Source organism: Brienomyrus brachyistius, chromosome 21, assembly GCF_023856365.1.
Source record: "Brienomyrus brachyistius isolate T26 chromosome 21, BBRACH_0.4, whole genome shotgun sequence".
Lineage (NCBI taxonomy): Eukaryota > Metazoa > Chordata > Actinopteri > Osteoglossiformes > Mormyridae > Brienomyrus > Brienomyrus brachyistius.
Genome location: NC_064553.1, coordinates 16,498,181 through 16,518,576, shown reverse-complemented (window position 1 = coordinate 16,518,576; position 20,396 = coordinate 16,498,181). Strand labels below are relative to the sequence as shown.

Sequence of the window (20,396 nt, the reverse complement as noted above, 5' to 3'; positions counted from 1 at the left end):
ACCTAGGTATATTTAATTTCAGACGAGGGGGAAAATCACGTTTAGTGAGCTAAGAGAGCATATAAAAAAGATTCACTGTTTTATTTTTTCAGTACACGGCTACAGCAGCAGATCCCATGCTAGTGTGTTTTTTATAATCTTCAAATAAGCAATCGGGCAATATCTGGAGAGCAGGAAAAAAAAACTTGGAACAAATGTTTTCCATCTGCCTGATGGTTTGAAATAACACTTTGAAAATCCCCAATTGAAAGCGGCCGAGCATCGCGTAGCTCAGCCGAGAAGCTTGTATGTGTCTGTTTTCCCTCTTCGGAGCCCTATCAGTTTTGGTAACTAACCAATTTTATTCATTCCTTGCTCTGTGAGTTGAATGAAATAAAATGTCTTCCCTGTACAAAAATAAGTGATACTACAGGATTTCGAGGCTGTTAAGTTAAATAGTCTGAACCTAAACGGGGAACTTCAACACGGTTTTACTTTTAGTGTCTTTGTTATATTTTCTCCCCATTCTGCTGAAATATAGTTGCAGTAAAAAATGAAGAATAATTAGTCTTCTGCAACAACTCAGACTCGTTATTGAGGTTTTGACTCTATATGCTGAAGGACCTTTAAAATTAGACAAGTGTGCTAATTGCTCAGTTTTATGCAAGTCTGCAAAGATCCTCGCACGAGGAAATGGGGGAAAATGGCAAATTAAATTTACAGTGCAGCTTCCATGTGATAAAATCGAGGCCTCTCCGAAGCATTTTGTTTGACTCCTTTCGGCTGAAAGGAATAAAAGCGTTCGATTAATTACACAGGCCCCGTGAATTACGCCTTGAGTTATGAAAGTCTACGGTTTTCAAGTGGCAGACGGGAAGTACCTTGTACACTCCACTCGGCCTCAGTAAGAGGATCTAACTTCTGAAAACAACGAGCTCTTTGATAATATCATCGGATTATAGCGCCGACTCGGTGGGAGGACTCCCGAGCCGAGGGCGCCCCCCCGAAACGTCCGCTACATGCGCCCCATGACTGTGTAAAACACCTCCCGAACAGCTCGAGCTGCCTCTCCTGAAGATTTGGCCTTCTTCGATGGGCCACACACTTCCATTCATGGACCGTAAGCCCACCCCCCCCACCACAGCAAGCGTCCGTGTCGACACAAAGCGGCAAAATAATGGGGGCCGACCCAGGGATGCTGGGCCGCGCACGGACAGCCGCCTGCCCGGCGTTGGAACAAAGGCCTACGGACGGAGTAATAACGCGAGGCGACAGGCGTTCCGAGGTCCCGCAGCCGCAGCCCCTGCGCCGCCAAATGGGCTGCTTAGAGACGCTTCATCCCAAGGCACATCTGCGCAGCAGTCTCTGCGGACCGGACTTATGCAGGCAAACCGGCCTTTTTATTACCTTTAAATTACTGATCAAGCTGAACCGGCTGTTGTATCGCCCAGTTACTCATGCTAAGGAAACGCGCTTTTATGTTAAATGCTCTGATTCACATAAAACCCAGAGTTTCCTTTCATGGAAATTATTTATGGATGCTTTCTGTTCCTCCTTTTTTGCCTTTTTCTGTGCCAATTTAGTTTTTTTCTGTCGGCGAAGCAGTCCCCGCCCTGTCCGCCCCCCGCCTTGGTTCGTGCCACCAAACTGGCCCATGGCTCTTTTAAACGCTGTGGGTCACTGAGCTAATGACGGAGCCCGGACTCAGAAAATGAACCCATTATGGCGTCGGAAGCTATCGCCTGGGCCCTGGGACCCAGACCGTTCGCAAGCAGGACACCTTCGCTTAACTCTGCCATCTGGGATTTTGCCTAAATCATGCTCGAAGCCCGGAAGAAACGCCATGGACCGGTTAGTGACATGCGAGCTCGGCCGTATTTACGGTATGACGGGCAAAGGGCTCGTGTATTTTAAATGTATTTGGTCATTAAAATGTTCCCTCTGTTCTTACATTACAGTGTAGCATTTACAGCCGAAAAGTGGCCGACACACAATCCCTTCATTTCCCAGAAACCTCTGGGGGACACAAATCACTTAATATTTATTGTTCTGGTATGATAAAATTCCCTAAAAACTTTTACAAAATAAATAAATAAAAACTATTCTCAGCATGCAAACAGCGAGTATATGTAGTAATTATATATTCTTTAATTTGTATGTAGCCTCATTATCAGATTGAAAAGAGGGTTATCTTATTTAATCTGTGCTCATAAAAGGAGAGTGTGAAGATAAAGGAAGAATGCCGTGGAGACCATGGCACCCGGCATTTCTGCACGGAAAAACCACCAACTGGTCGTCATGGGGGTGCTCAGATGAAATGCGTACCATCCGAGCTGTTGATTTTGACTGGCAGCTAGGGGAAAGTCCACCGAGGATTGGCCGCAGAACTAGCTGCATTGGGGAAGTCGAGGAAAGTGCAGCTAGCTAAAGTGTAACAGGAGGGAGAATATGAGCATAGCAGGGCTAGCTAAAGTGGAATGGGACGAATACGAATACGGCGCAGCTAGCTAAAGTGAAACGGGATAGAGATACGAGAAAAGCTCACAATGGGACAAAGAATACAAACAAAGCTTTTCTTTCATTATGTTAGACATAGTGAGATTACATGAGCGACTTTCAATGCAATGACAAGTATGAAATGAACAGTAAACAAGAGACGCAAACTGTCTATAAAAGTGAATAATATGTAATGGTAATAAAACAACGGCATATGGATTAGCTGGGAAATCTAATGTTTGTCACACTTGTCAATTTGCACAGCCCAGAATTTCAGAAGCAACATACAGTAAAAATTAGGATGTTTTCCCACCATCCCAGGTACCGCACTTTTGGTACTTCAAAAAAAGTACCAAAAGTACGGTACCTGGGATGGTGGAAAAGCAGGCCAAATTTCACTGTACGTTGCTTCTGAGTTTCTGGGCCTTACAAATTTATTTATTGTCATGCTGTCCTGATCTTGTCATATCTGTTCTTCCAACCAGATTGCAATTTAAGCTTGGATCTTTCATTTGTCCATGCATTAATTATTATTACTTTTATTATTTTCTTTAATTCATTTTTGTTGTTTTTTTTCAAGATGGCTGTTCTACTGTGTTTCAGAGACAGGCTATTTGCATAACCAATCGACAAAGAAAGGATTTGTTCTTATTCCCCAAAGTACAGAAGTACCAAAAAAGTACCTCAGCTAGTTTGGTAATTTAGATACTGGAACTTTTGGTACTGGTACTTGACCAACCAAAAGTACTCAGCCAAAAGTACTGTACCCAAAGTACAGTACTTGGCACGGTGGAAAATTGCCCTTATTGGGACAGATGCTGGTCTGCCACAACGCAGGCATTATTTGATCATGACGTATGTGGTTAGGAAAGTTATTTCACAGGGGAGACTGTCGCCCGGCGTGAAGTTTAATCACTGGCGCATGCGCCATGTGTTCATGAGGGGCTGTCGGGAGTATCGCGCCACTTTTCTGCACGGGACACCGTCCTTGGCCTGGCTGAAGAGCCGTGTCCCAGCCACCGAACAGCGGGTGATGAGTGAAGAAAACACACATCGTAATTTCATGTTGACTTGATGGGGCCAAGCCGTGGAAGGAATCGCCACTGCTTCCTCTGTGTGAACAGTGAGGCTCATCTGCTCCTTCCTTTCTAGCTATTTAGGGTCAAAGTGATCCATCCTGCCGCATCGCAAATGAGGCAGGGACGGACACACACGCGCAGCACACACACACACACACACACACACACACACACACACACACACACACACACACACACACACACACACACACACACACACACACACACACACACCGTGTCACCGGGCAACCTGTACACACATTAGCAGCTCAGGGTGATCGATTCACCTGACCTGCGTGTTTCTGGACTGTGGGAGGAAGCCAGAATATCCAGGGGGGGCCTGGATAAACAAGGGGGGGGGGTGACTAAACCACAGGGATGCACGGCTGCAGATTGTGACACGGAAAGACAGTGCGCTGCGGAGCTGTGCTGCAAGGTCACGCTGAACGGGAAGATATCTGATTAATACAAAATTATTATGTAAAAAAAAAAACAGTCACTAAATGGTGGCCATGGGGGACTTGGGTAATTAAGGGTGTTGTTAATTGTAATATTAAGTAGGCATAGCTGCTAATTCAGTTCGGCAGAAGCCTGTACGCCTCAGGATCGGGGCCTACCCATGCTGGAACTCCCGTCGCACCTATAGCAAAGCTCGGCGATCGCGCCATCTTGGCGGAAGTCTGTCGCCGGGGGAATTTCTGCACATCTGCACCGAACGGCTAGTTAATCACCATCTGAAGAGTGAGGAAGGCGGTCCCTGTGCAAATCAGTCCGACGTGGGTCCGTTCGTCGCCGCTTAATGCCGCTGTCGTAGCCGAGATTAATGGAGAAACTACATTTTCGGGCACTAGCCGGAATACCTGATAAGGCGCGGTGTCAACAAGGCCGGGACAGAGATCTAACAAATTATGGAGCTGCTGTGCCGGTTTCCATGGCGACTGGAATGAGAATCCCTCTTAATCCATACGCCGATCCTTATATCATAATTTAAATACTGGAGGACGCATGTCTGTGGCCCCATATTCTTGTGCTCTGAATGAATGGCATCTTTCTTTTTATACATGTAGATCTATCTGTCTGTCTGTCTGTTCTTCCTCTGGTATATTAACATAGGCATTCCAGTCAACATCCCATCAGGAACATGAAAGACACTCTGACTTCATCTCTATGCACCCCCAAGCATCTGTTAATGCCATTCATCCTGCTGGAAGGCCTACCCCCCGCTCCACCAAAGAGCCAACAGATGTGTCCCATTGGAGAGGCCGCGGATGGGTCCTGATGCAGGTCGAGAGAATGGGTTGGCGGGTGGGGGGGATAGGCTGACTGAAATATACAAAGGGCTCCCCCTGGGGGTCATGCAAACACACGCGCCCAGTCTGCCTCTAAAACATCATAATCGTTATCATGACGGACGTTATTCTACATTCTCCAAATTCACTTGCCAGTGCTTCCTCTAACGAGTTCAACTGAGGTGGGGAGAAGATGAACGCCCATTCCACTCAGGGTTATGGGGGGAGCCGTGTCCTAGGGTGGTTATGGGGGAGCGGGGGTGGAGGGACAGTGTCAAATTGGCGTTGGAGGGCGGTGATACATATACAGGGAGTCGGGGGGGGGGCGGACTACAGGGACAATCTGCTGACAGAGCAGTCTGCTCCTGGAGAGAGTCCAAGCAACTCCTGTTTTCTGAGTGTCTCCAGTGTAAATGAAGCCCCCTCTCGTACTCATTTGTACGCTTACATGCTCGTCAGTCGGCCGTCTGCAACAGGGATCTGGGATCCAAACCTCTGGTGCGTCTGTGTGTGTGTGTGGGGGGGGGGCGGACGGCAGATTACCATACATTGTGAGGACCAAATGTGATAAAAGCCAGTTATTTTGACATTTTGGGGACAATTTTTTTGGTCCCCACAAGGAGAAACTCAATTAAAAGGGTTTTACACATAGATATGTATGGAGAGTTCTGAGAAAGATATGAGTACAGGTCTGTGTGTGTGTGTGTGTGTGTGTCTGTGTGTTTTGGGGACGTCTGAGGTCTATCCATGTCAGACTCAGGATGGGCATGATCTCTCGCTGTCGTTTTCGGCTCACCGGTACAGGACAGGGAGAAAGAATACAAACAGTCCATTGTTGGTCCCCCCCCCCCCCCCCCCCCCCACAAAGTGGTATCGATTTCCTTTCATCGTTCATGCCCCCCATCCAAATCAGACAGCACCGGTCCGAATCACCAGTTCCACCCCCAGGCTCAATCAATCACTCAGCCTTACGGATGAGTCACTCTTCTTAGATGTACGAATAGATTAGTAGCTGGAGAATACACAGAAGGCTGTGGAAAGTTCCGGTTTCGCCCCCCGATACCCCCGTGGTTCACATCGATACTCCTTCTCACCTTCTATCTTTGTGTCAGACAGCTGCCTGGTATTTTCCTTTTAAAAAGTATACACAGACATTAATATTTGTTTCATTAAACTGGGAAAAACAGCCGGAGAGCAACATGAACGGTGAAAAGGTGATATTTCAAAACAAAATCATGTTACGGAGTGAGGGATTGGTGTGGTTGCCCTAAGTAAAGGATCTTCATGTCTGTATGCGGAAGATGACACAACAACATTAACACACAAAGAACATTTCTATGGCTCCTTGTTCCTCTCTGTTGCCCTTCTGACATTGTTTTCTAAGATTAAATGGTAGAAACACCATTTCAGGCCAAATCATTTCTACCTCGGCAATATCTGAACTTAGGTAACAAATATAGCAGAATCAGTCTGGCTGTTGCTAGTCTGTGTTTGCTGATAGGACTGTAAATTTGGGGAAATTGCATCTCATATTGTATAGCTGAATGTTTCTGGTAATGGGGAAAACCGTTGTGTTTATATAAGCATGTTACTCATTGTGGCAATTTGTCATTCAGAGAAATGCGGTTCAAAGGGTTCCCTATTCACAAATACATGCTGAGCATATATCTGTATTACAGCTATTTAAAAATGGTACAGCTGACTTGAAAGCTGGATTTCATATTGTTTTTAGACACTTTGAAATGACTTGCAGTTGTCAGCATTTTAAATGTGTATTTTAAATATTTGCAATATCAGTAATTAATTAAGCGGTTTTACAGTGTTCTTAAGTGGAAAATTACAATGAGAAAATTTGCAGTGTGGCATGTATTAAAGTATTTAAGACTGTAAAATAACTCAGATCTCTGTCTCGGCTAGCTCAGTGTTACAAGATAACATCCATCCATTTTCCAAACCGCTTATCCTACTGGGTCGCGGGGGTCCGGAGCCTATCCCAGAAGCAATGGAACAACCCAGGATGGGGGGCCAGCCCATCCCAGGGCACACTCACACACCAGTCACTCACACATGCACACCTATGGGCAATTTAGCACCTCCAATTAGCCTCGGCATGTTTTTGGACTGTGGGGGGAAACCGGAGTACCCAGAGGAATCCCCATGATGACATGGGGAGAACATGCAAACTCCACACACATGTAACCCAGGTGGAGACTCGAACCCAAGTTCCACAGGTGTGAGGCAACAGTGCTAACCATTGTACCACCATGCCGCCCCCGCAAGATAATATGTCGAAGTGAACTGTGGATTTTTTTAAAGAACACATTTCAATGCTTTTAAATCCCCTGAGAACATTTTAAGAAATCTTTAAGTGATTTGGAGATTTTTGGGGTTTTGAGAGCTTGCCACGCACCTCGCAGCGTTCATTAAAGGCCTGTCAAAGAGGTCTCCAGATGAGGCCTACATAATTTGGAGCAGATTTCAGAGCAAGTACACTATCACAGAACTGCCTCTAAGCCCGACATGTATTTCCAAATGCCTTCTACAAATGGGAAATTTGAGACCTAAAACATTATCACTTGTAAAGATTTGTGTATAAATTGACAATTTTCTGGGTTCTATTTATTTCTAGCAAATACATTGCGTAAGGTTGGTATGAATAGTAACTGAATTTTCAGAACCTCTGTAAATTTATTTTTTTTTAAATCAGTTATATGTAGCTTTTTAAGAATTTCAATTGGAATGCGTCGGACTCGATTTGGGAACCGGCCCGTTACACTTAAGCTAGCGGTGGTGAGCCTGCGGATTTGTCGCAGACATGACAGGTAACGAAGACCCTGGCTTCCTGGCCCGTGGTTTCGGAGTGAGGCCAAATATCGAGCGCTACCAGGCACAGTCCTCCTTATTTGAGCTAATTTATGACAGCTGCCACAACCGCTTTTCAAGGGCAAGCCGGCGAAACGTCAGATTCCCGTACGCGGCCGTACCCTCCCCTCTTCCTAAACTATGGTGGCTATCGGCATAACTCTCTCGCTGACAGCTGTCACCGGCCATCAGGATCTGAGGGGACGCCCTACTGCAGCATTTACGAGAACATCGTAACCGCCAGCACGATCCTTAATTTAGCTATAGCTGCGGAACTATTACATGATACTGTCTGGGCTACCCTAGTCGTCTTTGGACCTTGGAAGCGATCTTCACAGCTGTACAGATGACAGGCGGCGATGGACTCGCACTCAGTATGCCGTAGGATTGGAGATTCCCATCACGGGGGCGAAGACAGAGGTTCCTGCTTTGCAGAAAGTTTGAGGACATCTAATGAGTTTGAAGTACTTGAAGTGAACAGGTGCAAAAAATGTTCTTGAGTAACACCAACGGTCATATATAATCCATGGTGCGTTGTGCAAAGAGGAGGGGGATAGAAAATACATCTGTGTATCAGGGAGAAATGGGACTAATGTTGGGGCAAATGTTGCAGGGTGGGATGGGTGACCAGTCATCACAGTCTTATGGTGGCCGTATACTGCATACGACACCCGGACAAAACAAAATTGAGCATGTGTGCGAGAACAATCTGTCACATACCTAAAGTGGCATCACAACCCTAGAGGGCACAGAATATTTCGCAATAAACGAAATAGAGCGCAAATAAACGTACTGTGGCGAGTGTGTGAGTCACTTTACTGAAGGAGACGACAGCCTTTTTAAAGAGGAAGTAACAGCCACTATCAGGTTAATACTAGCAGTGGCACAGACAGGGAAGGTAGCAATGTACACGACACTCATGGTTACGCTCTAAGGAAACACTCGCATTCCATGGCATGCATTACACAGTTACAAAATTCACTATTTACGCCATAAGCATTCTGGTAACGGTATAATTAGTCCTGCTGACCAACCCTTGCAGCGTTACATTATTCGTCAGCCAATCGTGGGCAGTGGGTGGGATCAGAACAGAAAAGTATGTGTCTGGGGCTCTTCACAGGCCGGTGCGCCAAAACGGTGATATTTGCGGTGATTACGCATCGTCTGATGTAGTATGGGCAAAACTACGTCAGTTCCGATTATTTTGTCTGAAGTATATGGCCACCTTGGAAGTCTGCTTACGACTGACTCCAGGCGGGATGGTGAGCAGGATGGCATGACATGGCGATTTGGGTGTGGGGGGGGGTAGTGGAGCTGGGGTTTCGTTTTGCAGTGGGAGCAGAGACGAGAGTAACAAAGGGAGCAGTGGGGGATGGGGAGTTTTGGTCAACAAGAGGGATATGGGTAAAGTCTGGATGGGGCATTAAGGAGTGGGTGTGTTTATAGGCAGGGGAGAAACAAACACACACCTGTATAATACTTGGACAGCAAGATAAGGTGCAGAAAAGATGAAAAAAACAAAACTCTTAGAGTCACATGACTCCTAAATGGTCTCTTGTGGTCACATGACTCCAGAATGATGTCAACCATCCTGTTGTACTGACTGGCAAAAATGGACATTTTGGCAAAAAGTACTATATGCATGTGTGACGGGGAAAATGTTGTTGGTCATAGGGCAAGGCCTAGCACTATGCAAGCAGACAGATTACCAAGCCCAGGTTAGGTGAATGAAGCAGGAATCACGGGTTGTAAATATTTCAAGCGATGTATATCCAGAGATGAGAAAGGTCTGCCTAATTGGATTCCGTCTCCGTTGTTGTTACAGAGTGGATAGCTGATTATCTTCTTCTTAATACATGTTTATCTTTCATTTGTGTTTCCTGCGGTTCACAACACCACGTAATGCATGGCAGATCCTCGCATCCAACCCATCACACGGAAATAGGTGTAAACATTTCGGAGCTGCTGCCTCAGCATTAACTTTTAATGTGTCGTCATGTCGACGGCGCTTCAGATGAAATCCTCGCCGATCTGAGCTATATAGGGCAGGGATGAGTGAGTGGAGTTTAGTGGGTTTACTAGGAAATGCGTAATCAAAATAAAAATATACCAGAAGTGTTTTTTTTTCTTGAGAACGTCACTGTCACCCTTCTGTCCTTTCAGGATTCAGCCGTGCTGCTCTGCCGTTCGGCCTGGTGCGGAGGGAGCTGTCTTGCGAAGGTTATCCCATTGACCTGCGTTGTCCAGGAAGTGATGTCATAATGATTGAGACAGCCAACTACGGCAGGACGGACAACAAGATTTGTGATGCCGACCCCTTCCAGATGGAAAACACCAACTGCTATCTTCCGGATGCCTACAAAATAATTTCACAAAGGTAGGCCTCGTCCCTCCTCTAAATCCATTCGCCTAAGATATAAACCTCTTTCATTATGCCGCAGAAATGTTCCCCTATCAAAGGAAGACACCCAAAGATGTTTGTTGCCTCAATTAACAAGTATCACATCAAACAACTTCTTTGTTGATAGTTCCTGGAATTAACAAAAAAAAATGTACATTCATACCAACAACCGCTGAACAAATATGCAGAGCTGTGGTTTGTTTGTATGAGCGCTAAGCTGTAGATAACGCGTCGCGTTACATAAACACACCCACTGTATGGTTACAGTGAGTTGTGGCATTTTTAGGGTCTCTGAGTCAGTAGCGACAGTGGGTAAGTCACTGGGCTTTATGTGCATCTCCATCTGCAGACTGAATCAATAAAAGTAACAGGGTGGAGAAAATAATACCAGTCTGTTACGCCCTTACAGTCACAGAAATCAGGGTGACTCCCAGAGAACACAACCCCCCCCTCCCCCCCCCACCATTTTCCTTCCGACTTCCTCGGCATAAGAAGAATTACATAGAATATACTACAGAACCCTCGCTACAGAAGCGCACTGCAAATTGTTCTGAGAGCCGATAGTCAGCTTCCCAAAAACGATATAAGATCCCAGCAATTTGGCGGCATGAACAGGGTGCTGTAACGCCCTCCGCCACACACACACACACACACACACACACACACACACCCCTGACATTTTTCCCATATATACACCCGGCCATCTGGTAAACCAAACGGCAACACCTGGATTTGAAGGCGATGCGAGGTAAATGCCTGGTTTAGGTTCCGGGCTAAACGCAAGAAGGCAACTCCTGAGTTGTAATAATATTGCATGTCAGCTGCTTGACCCCCCTCCCCCCCTTTATCCGATTAACGTAACGCACCGCTACGCCGACGCCACTGGAGTAGAGATCCAGCATTTTCGGCTGCATCGTCTCAACGCCAAATAAATAATAGAAGCCTCCTCTGCAGCCCCCTTCTGAATCTGATCAGTCAGCTCTTGATGAATGAGCCTGATTTTAAATAAGGTGCCCAAGGCTGTATTTCTCTGTTCTGACAAAGCGTAATGCATCAGTATCGATAATTGGGATTATTGCACAGATCCCAGAGATGCTTGCATATGTAATAATCTATATAATATATACATAATTTTTGGGAAGGCGCTGACATTTATAAATGTAAATTGGCACCGCTAATTAAATAAAGAGCCCTGCTTGTGCGTACGGATTGTGGCTGAATGACGGGGGGGGCGGCCTCATGGTGGCGAGGATGGGCGGGCAGATTCGGGATCGCTGCTGTGCTCCCTCCGCCTCTGTTTCCCGCCCTTCCGTTACTGTGGTTATCAAGGCGGAGCTGCAGTGTCGTGTGCTTAGTGATTGCAGTGCCTCTCTGTGCAGCTGTATCCATCTGTCCATCCAGCTAGCTGTAAGAGCAGCCGTGAGCAGGGCAGTAACATGGATCATGGGACCCACAGATAGACGGGGGGGGGGGTGGCATTATTTGGCTTCAGGAGCAGGGAGGTGCTCAAGGACACGTGAAGGCAAAGTGGGTGAGGGGGTTTGGGAGGAGCTGGAGGAATGGGGGTCGCAGCCTGGGCCCACAGTCTCATCGTTACAGGGATTGGGACATATCTGGAGTAAAAGGAGTCTAAAACCTAAGTGCAGGATGCCTACACCCCCCAGTCCTATCCCTACCCCCCCCCCCCCCCACCCAACAATCTTAGCGTATTCATTGTCTCTAAACGCAACATAAATGCCATATAAATATATATTTTTTTGGTCTTATGAACTGTCGAAGGGGCATGACTACCGCTTGCGGTACCTATGAAGAGGTGACTTTAAGAAACGAAAGCTCTGCATTAGCGTAGAATAAGCAGAGGCTGGGATTTATTTTCACTGGTGGGAGCGGCTTTGTACAGTATGCATGCGAATTCCCATTGGCTGCGGTCGTAATTGTTTCCAGGAAGAGGGAAAAAGGCAGATCCTGGAAAAGGTGCAGTGTCCCGTATCTTACCTATTGAATAATGGTTTTCTTCAGGGGCAGAAGGCCCCCCCGGTGGATTGAGGATGTCTATGTTTGTGCCTGATGGAGCTCTGTGCTGTGCTTCCGTATGGTGCTGGTGTGACAGGAAAACAGGGAGATGTTAGCTCAGGTTCTAGAGTGAGGACTCCACTAGCATCCCACAAATGTTTGTGTCTGTGTGTGTGTGAGAGAGTGAGAGAGAGAGAGAGAGAGACTCAACCTTCCCCTCTGTTTGTCACACACACACACACACACACACACACACACACACACACACATGATGCTCACGGTGGCACTAGGTGTTACATTCCCCCAGAATTCCGTGCGACCTCCATGAAGGAGGCTGTCAGTACATTTCTTCATATAGTGTGTTACCCAGCGGTCATGGGCTGCTCTTTTCTTGTCTGGATGGTCATATAAATGCATTATTTATGATTGATATAAAAAATATATGTCTGCTCGTTTGGGTTAAAATCTGACAATGAATCAGTATAAAGTCGTTTGCGGAATTTACTTCCCCTAACCCACAACCACTGGTACCAGGTGAACTTCATAACTGAGCCCAGCCCAAGCTGGTATTTCCTCCTAAATCAAGTTGAAGGGGTCAGACCGAGTTTAACAGACACAAATCGAATAGATATTCAAAACTATAGACCCATAAAGCAGATCTGTGTGGTCGTCCACACTGCCTCATTACACACAGCCTTCCTGTCTATGATATCCTGTGTCCCTCACCCAGTTTATAATGCAGAATGATCCCCATACCTCCCTCCGGATGTCTTCTGCTCCCCGTATTCGTTTCGAGTTTGGGTGGAAAGGTATGATTTCATTTAATATGACTATTATATAATTCATTACATTTTTTTTGTGGAAAGTATACATAATTCCTTAATATAGAATAGTAAGGCTTCCTACAGTATCTCACCAAATATAAGAAGACACTGTGTGTGTAAGGAAACGGGTGTGACGAGAAGATGAACCGATATTTTATCCTGGATCTTCTATCCTAAGAACTAAGGATTTGGCCAAAGCCAACAAGACGCACTTTGGGGGTAGGACCTTCCAGTTCTGCCCTCCATAAACGAATGGGGGGTCATGGAGGCAGTCCAGCAACACTGTTTTGTTTATTTTAATGACTACACATACCATGACTGTGATAGGGTTAGGGTTACTGGTGTTAAAACACTAAAACATGCCCCCCCCTCCAGCTAGGCGGTTATGGTACATCCGATTCTTCTCACAGTGCAGTAGAGAACATTGAACATTGATTTCTCCTGCTGACCCTGGCAGGACCAAAGGAATTAGTTCAGTATCTGAAAGCCCGGGACTCCGATTCCTCTATACTCTGGCACCGTCTCCCTGCAGAATGCCTTTCGATCCATTCTCCTGAACGGAATGGCACATCGTCTCTGGTAAAAATGTTTCACACCCATCGGTATAAGCGCTTTTATAACTTGGGACAATAGCGGTACCGAAAACGATTGAAATGAGACCATTTTAAGCGGACCTGTAAGCGACTTCTGTGTCAGTAAGGAGCATGACACCAACAACGCATGACCGCCAGCTATGAAAGCGATCACTAAAATAACAGCGTGATCATTGGTGCGGTGGTAACTGGTCGTGTGATTTGGTTGGTGAAATTTATCTAGTGATAATAATGTTTCCCGGCTTATTTCGACACCCAAATCAAAGTTATCATTGGACAGATATGAAAAAAATATGGGAGTTGTTCTATTTCTTTTAATGAGGATATATTAGTAGGAATTTTCCCTTCTAATAGCAAGATAGCCTTGCAAATAATTTTTTCGGGGCAGATGCTGCATCCACACATACATGAACAGATAGCCTAATAATTTACCCAGACATGTCCTAAGTGATGATTACTTATTTTCACGTGTGATCATTAAATACAGATGGAGGGCTAATTGTCATGTTATGTTTGATTATTATAACTTGCCAGGCTTTTGTTTAATTTACTGAGATAGGCGTATTCATCTTTCGTCGTATTTCTTTCTGTTTTTATATCTGAACGAGGTCTGTCTGTCTCTGTGTCTATTCAGTTTCCCGTATAACAGAAAGACAGATGTGGGGGAAAAAATCACATTTTTTCGGATGGGAGGAAAACATAACCAAAATTACAGGCAAACAAATTTTAATTCATTCCTGTAGGAGCCAAGGTCACCCGTAGTAGAAATAAATACGCCCATTATTCTCAAAGCACTATTCAAAGCACAAACGAGCTTTTTACTGCTAATCTTGACGATAGTTATTCTCAAACTGGGTGTATACCCGCAAAAGTTCCCCTGAAATGAGACTGAACAGAAGGCTCGTGGTTGTAAAACTGCACTACAATTGTCCCTGGCTCTTTAAAATCTTTAACGTATCATTCTTTCGCTCGACATTAGTCTTGGAAAGACAACGATTCCTGCTTTTTTCCACGATGCTTTCTTTGCGGATATTGACAGATGTGATATCAATTAACCAAGTTGAGTTATCGATCGCTGCAAGTCAAGTATGGACAAAAGAACAGCGCTATTCCAAAGCCACGGCAACTTCTAAAGTAAGTTTGGAATCGGCCTTAATCCTATCCCTCTTTTTTTTCTTCCTGTCAGGTGCAACAACCGAACCCAGTGTGTTGTGATTACTGGATCGGACGTCTTCCCTGATCCCTGTCCGGGGACGTACAAGTACTTAGAGGTCCAGTATCAATGTGTTCCTTACAGTAAGTATACGATTTCATAGGAGGGTCTCCGCTGTTGCGTTTACACCAGCAAATTTAATTGATCTAACTCTGTGTTTATGCCTGGGTAGAAAAAAAATCTGTTTACCGTGATGGTCATATTAAAGTGCTGTTTACTACAAATGCTGTGAACGTTGGATGGGTTTGTCCTGATCCTCTACATCTACCCTTGACTATCCCAAATTTGGATCACTTGAGTGTCTCGGACATGGCCGCCTGCTTGGTGACTTTATTGTACTTGTGTGTCAGCTGGGATAGTCAGGGATACAGTTACTACATATCTCCTGGCACTGCGTGTTGGTAAGTAGTTAGGAGGGTAATAAGATTTGCTTCCACTGGGCACATCAGTATTAGTGTGTGCCAAGATGTTAGCTTGTAATGGTATATGAGCAATTACTTTTTTAATTACTTTTTCTTGCCAATCTCTGAATCACCTCTTCTCTACTGAGCACTTAAACACTGAAGATGAAACTGGGAGAGATTTGGCTCCTAAGCGACGAGCCGTAAATCAAAGCTCCGCTGTGCACGTGCGCGTTTTGTCACTTAGGCGTAAGTCTAGTCAAGGGGAGCGAATTCCTGCGGTTTTTCTGGATCTGAAAATCACATCCACAACTCACCTGCAGATTTCAGCTTTTCTCATTGTCTGTGTCTTTTGTTAAGGTTTTAACCTGTAAACTTTGTGTTTTTTTGTATGTTTTTTTTAAAGACATGGATAAAAAAACACCCAATTTACCCAAAACGTATGCATGCAATGTTTTTTGTTGCATTACCGAATAACATTACGTAATTCTGCAAATATAGCAGAAGACTTTCAGAGTTTACTTGTGTACTCAAATGCCCAAAATTAAACATGCCCGCTGTATGGGCAAAATCCGTTCTTTAACTGAGTGGATATCATGGCTAGAAAGTGCAATCAGTTTGCCAAACTGCGACTATAAGAGAGATTTAAATGAACACATTCTGTGTGACAGGCTTCCCGACTCCCAATAATTTTTCATTTAATCAAAATATGATAAAAACAACACAAAAACAAATACGAACAGTCATAAACCAAGAGATAAGTACACACAAAATATATTTTGAAGCACAATGGACAATAATCAAATTCAATATCACTGGAATGACAGGTATGTTCACTTTCTAGGGTGGCTTAATGTCAATCCAGCATGACATTTTTCAGGGTAATACGATTTACGAGAACATCGGATTGTTATGCGGTCCAAGTGGATTAACTTTCTGACATAACACTCGCGTTTGTGTTTAGCTGCTTGTCCTGGATAGATAGAGATCGGAAAAATATTAATTGCCGTTTACTTGAAAAGGTAAAATGGTTGTATTTCATAGAAACAGCACTTAAGGTATCTTGGAAGGATAGAGCACAATTTCGAATATTTAACAACTGCAGTTACTAATGTAATTACAATTCAAGTATCAATATCTACAGATAAATCAAGAAAAAAATGTTTGTTATTGTTAGCCTATATGATTTATGAAGGCAGCATTGCCTTGGATTTAGACGTCACACTAAGTTCTGTTCCTGATTTTAAAATCTATTAAATGGAGAATCGGCTATTTGATTATAGTAGTAATGGAGTCAAGCATGTACAGTACAATTTTTTCCAGGAGGGGAATCATATTACAAATATTAAAAATTAAACCACTCTAACTGAGTGCAGTCACGTGACGGAGCCGCTGCCCCCTTTTCCAATAATAACAATAATAATAACAATAATAATAAAAATATGAATAATAAGTTTTCCGTTTTAATGTTAGTCTTGTTTCGCCAACGGCTCCACTGCAGGGTGCGGTCTGTTGCTCATTGTCGATTTTCACGCTGAGACTCTCAGTCAGATAAAAAAAATAATTAAGAAAGAATGTAATAAGCACATACCACCAGAAATTTTTGAGGACTACTGCTGTTTTTTAATAAAAGCGACGCCTCTTCTGCTCCCTTTTGGGTATGTTTATTGGACAAGACTGCGGCAGCATTTAAATGATTATAACCGGACGCTTTGTGATTGAATCAAACTGAAGAGCGCCCATGGCAGTTCTTGCGCCTCATCCAAAGGCTTGGGGGAAGACATCGCCGCAGTGCCACATTGCACTGTAAAACGAAGGGACAAATAAGGTTTCACCATTTCCCGTTGTCTGATTAATCAAAATTCGGTTCTGATTATTAAAGGAAACACGGTAAAATGTAGGATATCAGATTCCATCCACTACATAAATTTATCTTTAAAAAGAAAATCTTATGTTTAATTTGGGACGGGGTGCACCGCGCAGCTTCCTCCCCACCCCCCACCGGCGAACCGCGTATTGGAAGGCCGCTAAAATCCCGCTACCCCCGCATAATGAGGCGGGGCTGGCTGCCCAGGCGGCCACTATATTGCAGGACGGCGTCTCATTACTCATAAACCAAAGCAGTTGTGTTGCGCTTTATTACGTAGCTACGCGGTTTGTCCGTGTGAAAACGCTTCTCTGGAAGACAAACCTGTAGGCATGTGTGTTTAATCATGCAAGTCAATGTATTTATCTGCGTCGGGCAAAGCGCCCCAGAAGGGAAACCTGGGCGAAATTATTTTCAAGGTGTTTTGTGTGTGTGTGTGTGTGTGTGTGTGTGTGTGTGAGTGTGTGTGTGTGTGTGTGTGAGTGTGTGTGTGTGTGTGTGTGTGAGTGTGCCAATACGCAAAAGCTTTCGGCTCAGTTTCTATTTTATCTCCTTCCTTTTCGATACATGCATTTCAAATTCATTTGAGGGGCAAGAAAGATTAATATAACTATATATGTGTGTTTTAAAAAATCTTTTTACCCCCTCTCATATAATACAAACATGATATATTTTTCCGTATTTTATTCAGGTTTTCAATCTCTGGGCCGCGGTAGAAATCGATGTGTGTCGCTCAGTCTCGTTATTTTAATGTTATATACATGTCTTACTCTTCCCCCCCTTTGCTTTTCCAGACCTCCGGATAGCTAGCGATCCGAGTCTAGACCTGATGAGCGATGATCGCAGGCGTGTTTACTGACGCCAGCCACCCCCCCCCCGTCTCTCTTCCTTTTGCAGGGATCCCTCACAGCGTTAATGGGCCACATTTGCGGTTCTCACTTTTTCGCCGCTTGCTGTTGGACTCCTTTGGCAGATACAGCTAATAATCACACATCCCACTGAGCATTACCTCTCGCTACACCGCAATTAGTCTTTGTCATCTCTATTAGACCAAGTCAAATATAATCTAATAAATATTCATGATTTTTAACAAGTTCAAATGTGACATGATGGCCTAACCAGAGCAATATTTACACATTAAGGAAAAAAACATTCTCATCCTGTGAAGGCCCAGAAATCATTTAATCCTTCATTACAGTGGCATTTCTTCTTGTTGGTTTCCGTAACCTGCTCTTTGTCATGTAACTGATGGTTTTCATGGAGTACCTGCTGGTGTATGTTATATCAGCTCTTACTATCTTTTGCTGCACATACAATTCTGTACTAACCTGGTCTGCTCTTCTGGGGCTGCATTTCTCATACACAAAGCAATGTGATGGAGCTGCCTTCTGTATGATCATACTTCCTTTCAGTCCTGAGACCTTGGTGCAGTTTCGCATAACAACAACGGCACGCCTAAACACGTTAAGTATTTAGAGTAAGTTCTCAGGAACTGTATGAAAATAAAATGATTTAACTTGCATGGTCCAGCAGTTTCACACAACATGCAAGATTTAACACTGAAAAGGACTCAGAAGGCATTTTAAGATTCTCTAATGCATTTTGCTCGAACAGAAATAGGGAAGGAAGCAGACTTTTCTTAGTCATTGGCTCTTATACTAACGGGCTTATCTGAGATTGACGTTGATATGCATCACTCTCAGAAAAAAGGTAAAAATGTGCACCTTTGCTTGTCACTGGGGTTGTACCCTTGTGATTGTACCTTTTACGGTACAGAAATGGACTCTGAGGAACATCCCAAAGGTACAAACAGCATTAATGTACCATAAATGGTACAGAAATGTTCCTTTCTGTACCTGTTTTTCTGAGAGCATGTCATAGGTAAGTTTGGTGATCAACAACTGCATGAAACAGTTTACCAACAAGCCCTAGAGCTATGGATGGACATTTTGTACATAAACATGCATATAGTTAATGTATAATATGTATTTATATACATGTGTGAATTTGGTTCTAAGCAGTAGGCCTATTTATTGTCAAATTAAATTTCAACATCTAAGGGAACCCATGACAACTGCAATTTTATTTAAGCAGATTTGAGTTACTGACTGTAGCCTGCACTGATTCGTGCTGTCGCTTATGTTTTAACTGTATTTTACTCTAATTTTTTTATTTAGGTGAAATATTTTGTTAATGTAAGCACCAATACAACCAAGAGAAATTCCTAGTACATGTTGATGTATCTGGCCAGTAAAGTGAAATCAGATTCTAATTGACGCAAGACCTTATAGCAGAGAGCAAGAATATTTTCACAGTTCATAGTTTCATCTGAGCTAAAAACACAAGGTCAAAGAAAAGAAAAAAAAATGAATCCTTTTTTTTGTATTTTTCGTGTAACTGTTAGTAGGTGTACTTTCCACTGCAGTGTACGTGTAGAACTAGGACACGTCGCTTTGACCGCTGGACACTCTTTGAATACGTCTCACCGTGACACGGTGTTATGTGCAGTTATGGGAGTTTCTCCAGCCATTGCTGTACTACCTGAGATATGAATAGTTACAGCTCCCCTGCATTATATCTCTGACATTTCATGACCACGGCTTGCCACTGTGGTTCCCGACATAATCTCTGAAGGCGTCGGTGCAGAGCGGACCGCCAAGCCCCGATTCTGATGTCTAAACTTAAGCCATCAGAATCGGAAACTTGTTCTCCTCGTAGATCTAACACTGACCAACCCTTCTGGAGAGGTTTTAAAAAAAACACTCAAAATACCAAACGCGTGGATTTATATGCCTTTGGTGACATTTTTCTCTGCGGTCCTCCTAAGCGATATCCGTTTGACCCTCTCTGCTCCTCCTAACCCGACGTTTATTTCTTCACGTCAGGATTGCCAACTGTACATGACCGTTTATTCTCTCTGTTTTTCTCTCTCTCCCTCTCTCCAGAACAGGTCTGCCTTAAAATGTTTCTGTCTCGCGTTTTCTGTTGTGCTGTGCTGATGCTTATAGAGATGAATGTTAATTCATGTTAATCTCTTTTCTCCCTGCATCCGTCTCATTCTCTCTCCCAATGCCCAAAATAGAAGTGGAGCAAAAAGGTAAATAACAGACCAAGAACCCCCAAACTGTAGCTCCTTGTTTTTGTGACACGCGGTTATGAAGCCTCCCGTCTCCCCCCTCCTTGTAGGCAGTAGAGGGGAAAAAACTAAGTCACTTAAGTGCACCAGCGCAAGTCAAATTATTATTATTAAAAATCAGGCCGGGCAGCTTAAAGCAGTAAGTGGACTGTAGTCACTGACCTTCGGGGCGATTCGTCTTCCATTCCCCCGGGCATATATTCTCTTTTAAAGTCTCTCTTTGCCTGGCTTTCTCTGTCCATA

The 20,396-nt window shown here is 44.2% G+C and overlaps 1 protein-coding gene across 14 annotated transcripts in view; it reads left to right on the top strand.

The window, feature by feature from the left end:
• The window catches only part of LOC125716703 (adhesion G protein-coupled receptor L2-like), a 167,773-nt gene that overhangs the window by 115,938 nt on the left and 31,439 nt on the right, over positions 1-20,396 (top strand). For 13 of the 14 annotated variants that reach the window (XM_048989314.1, XM_048989327.1, XM_048989315.1 and 10 more), the window contains exons 3-4: positions 9,869-10,082; positions 14,723-14,832. In XM_048989314.1, the coding sequence (XP_048845271.1) occupies positions 9,869-10,082; positions 14,723-14,832 (324 nt within the window). Of the gene's footprint in view, positions 1-9,868; positions 10,083-14,722; positions 14,833-14,869; positions 20,115-20,396 lie in introns of those variants that run through there. The other variant, XM_048989319.1, reaches the window with a different exon arrangement.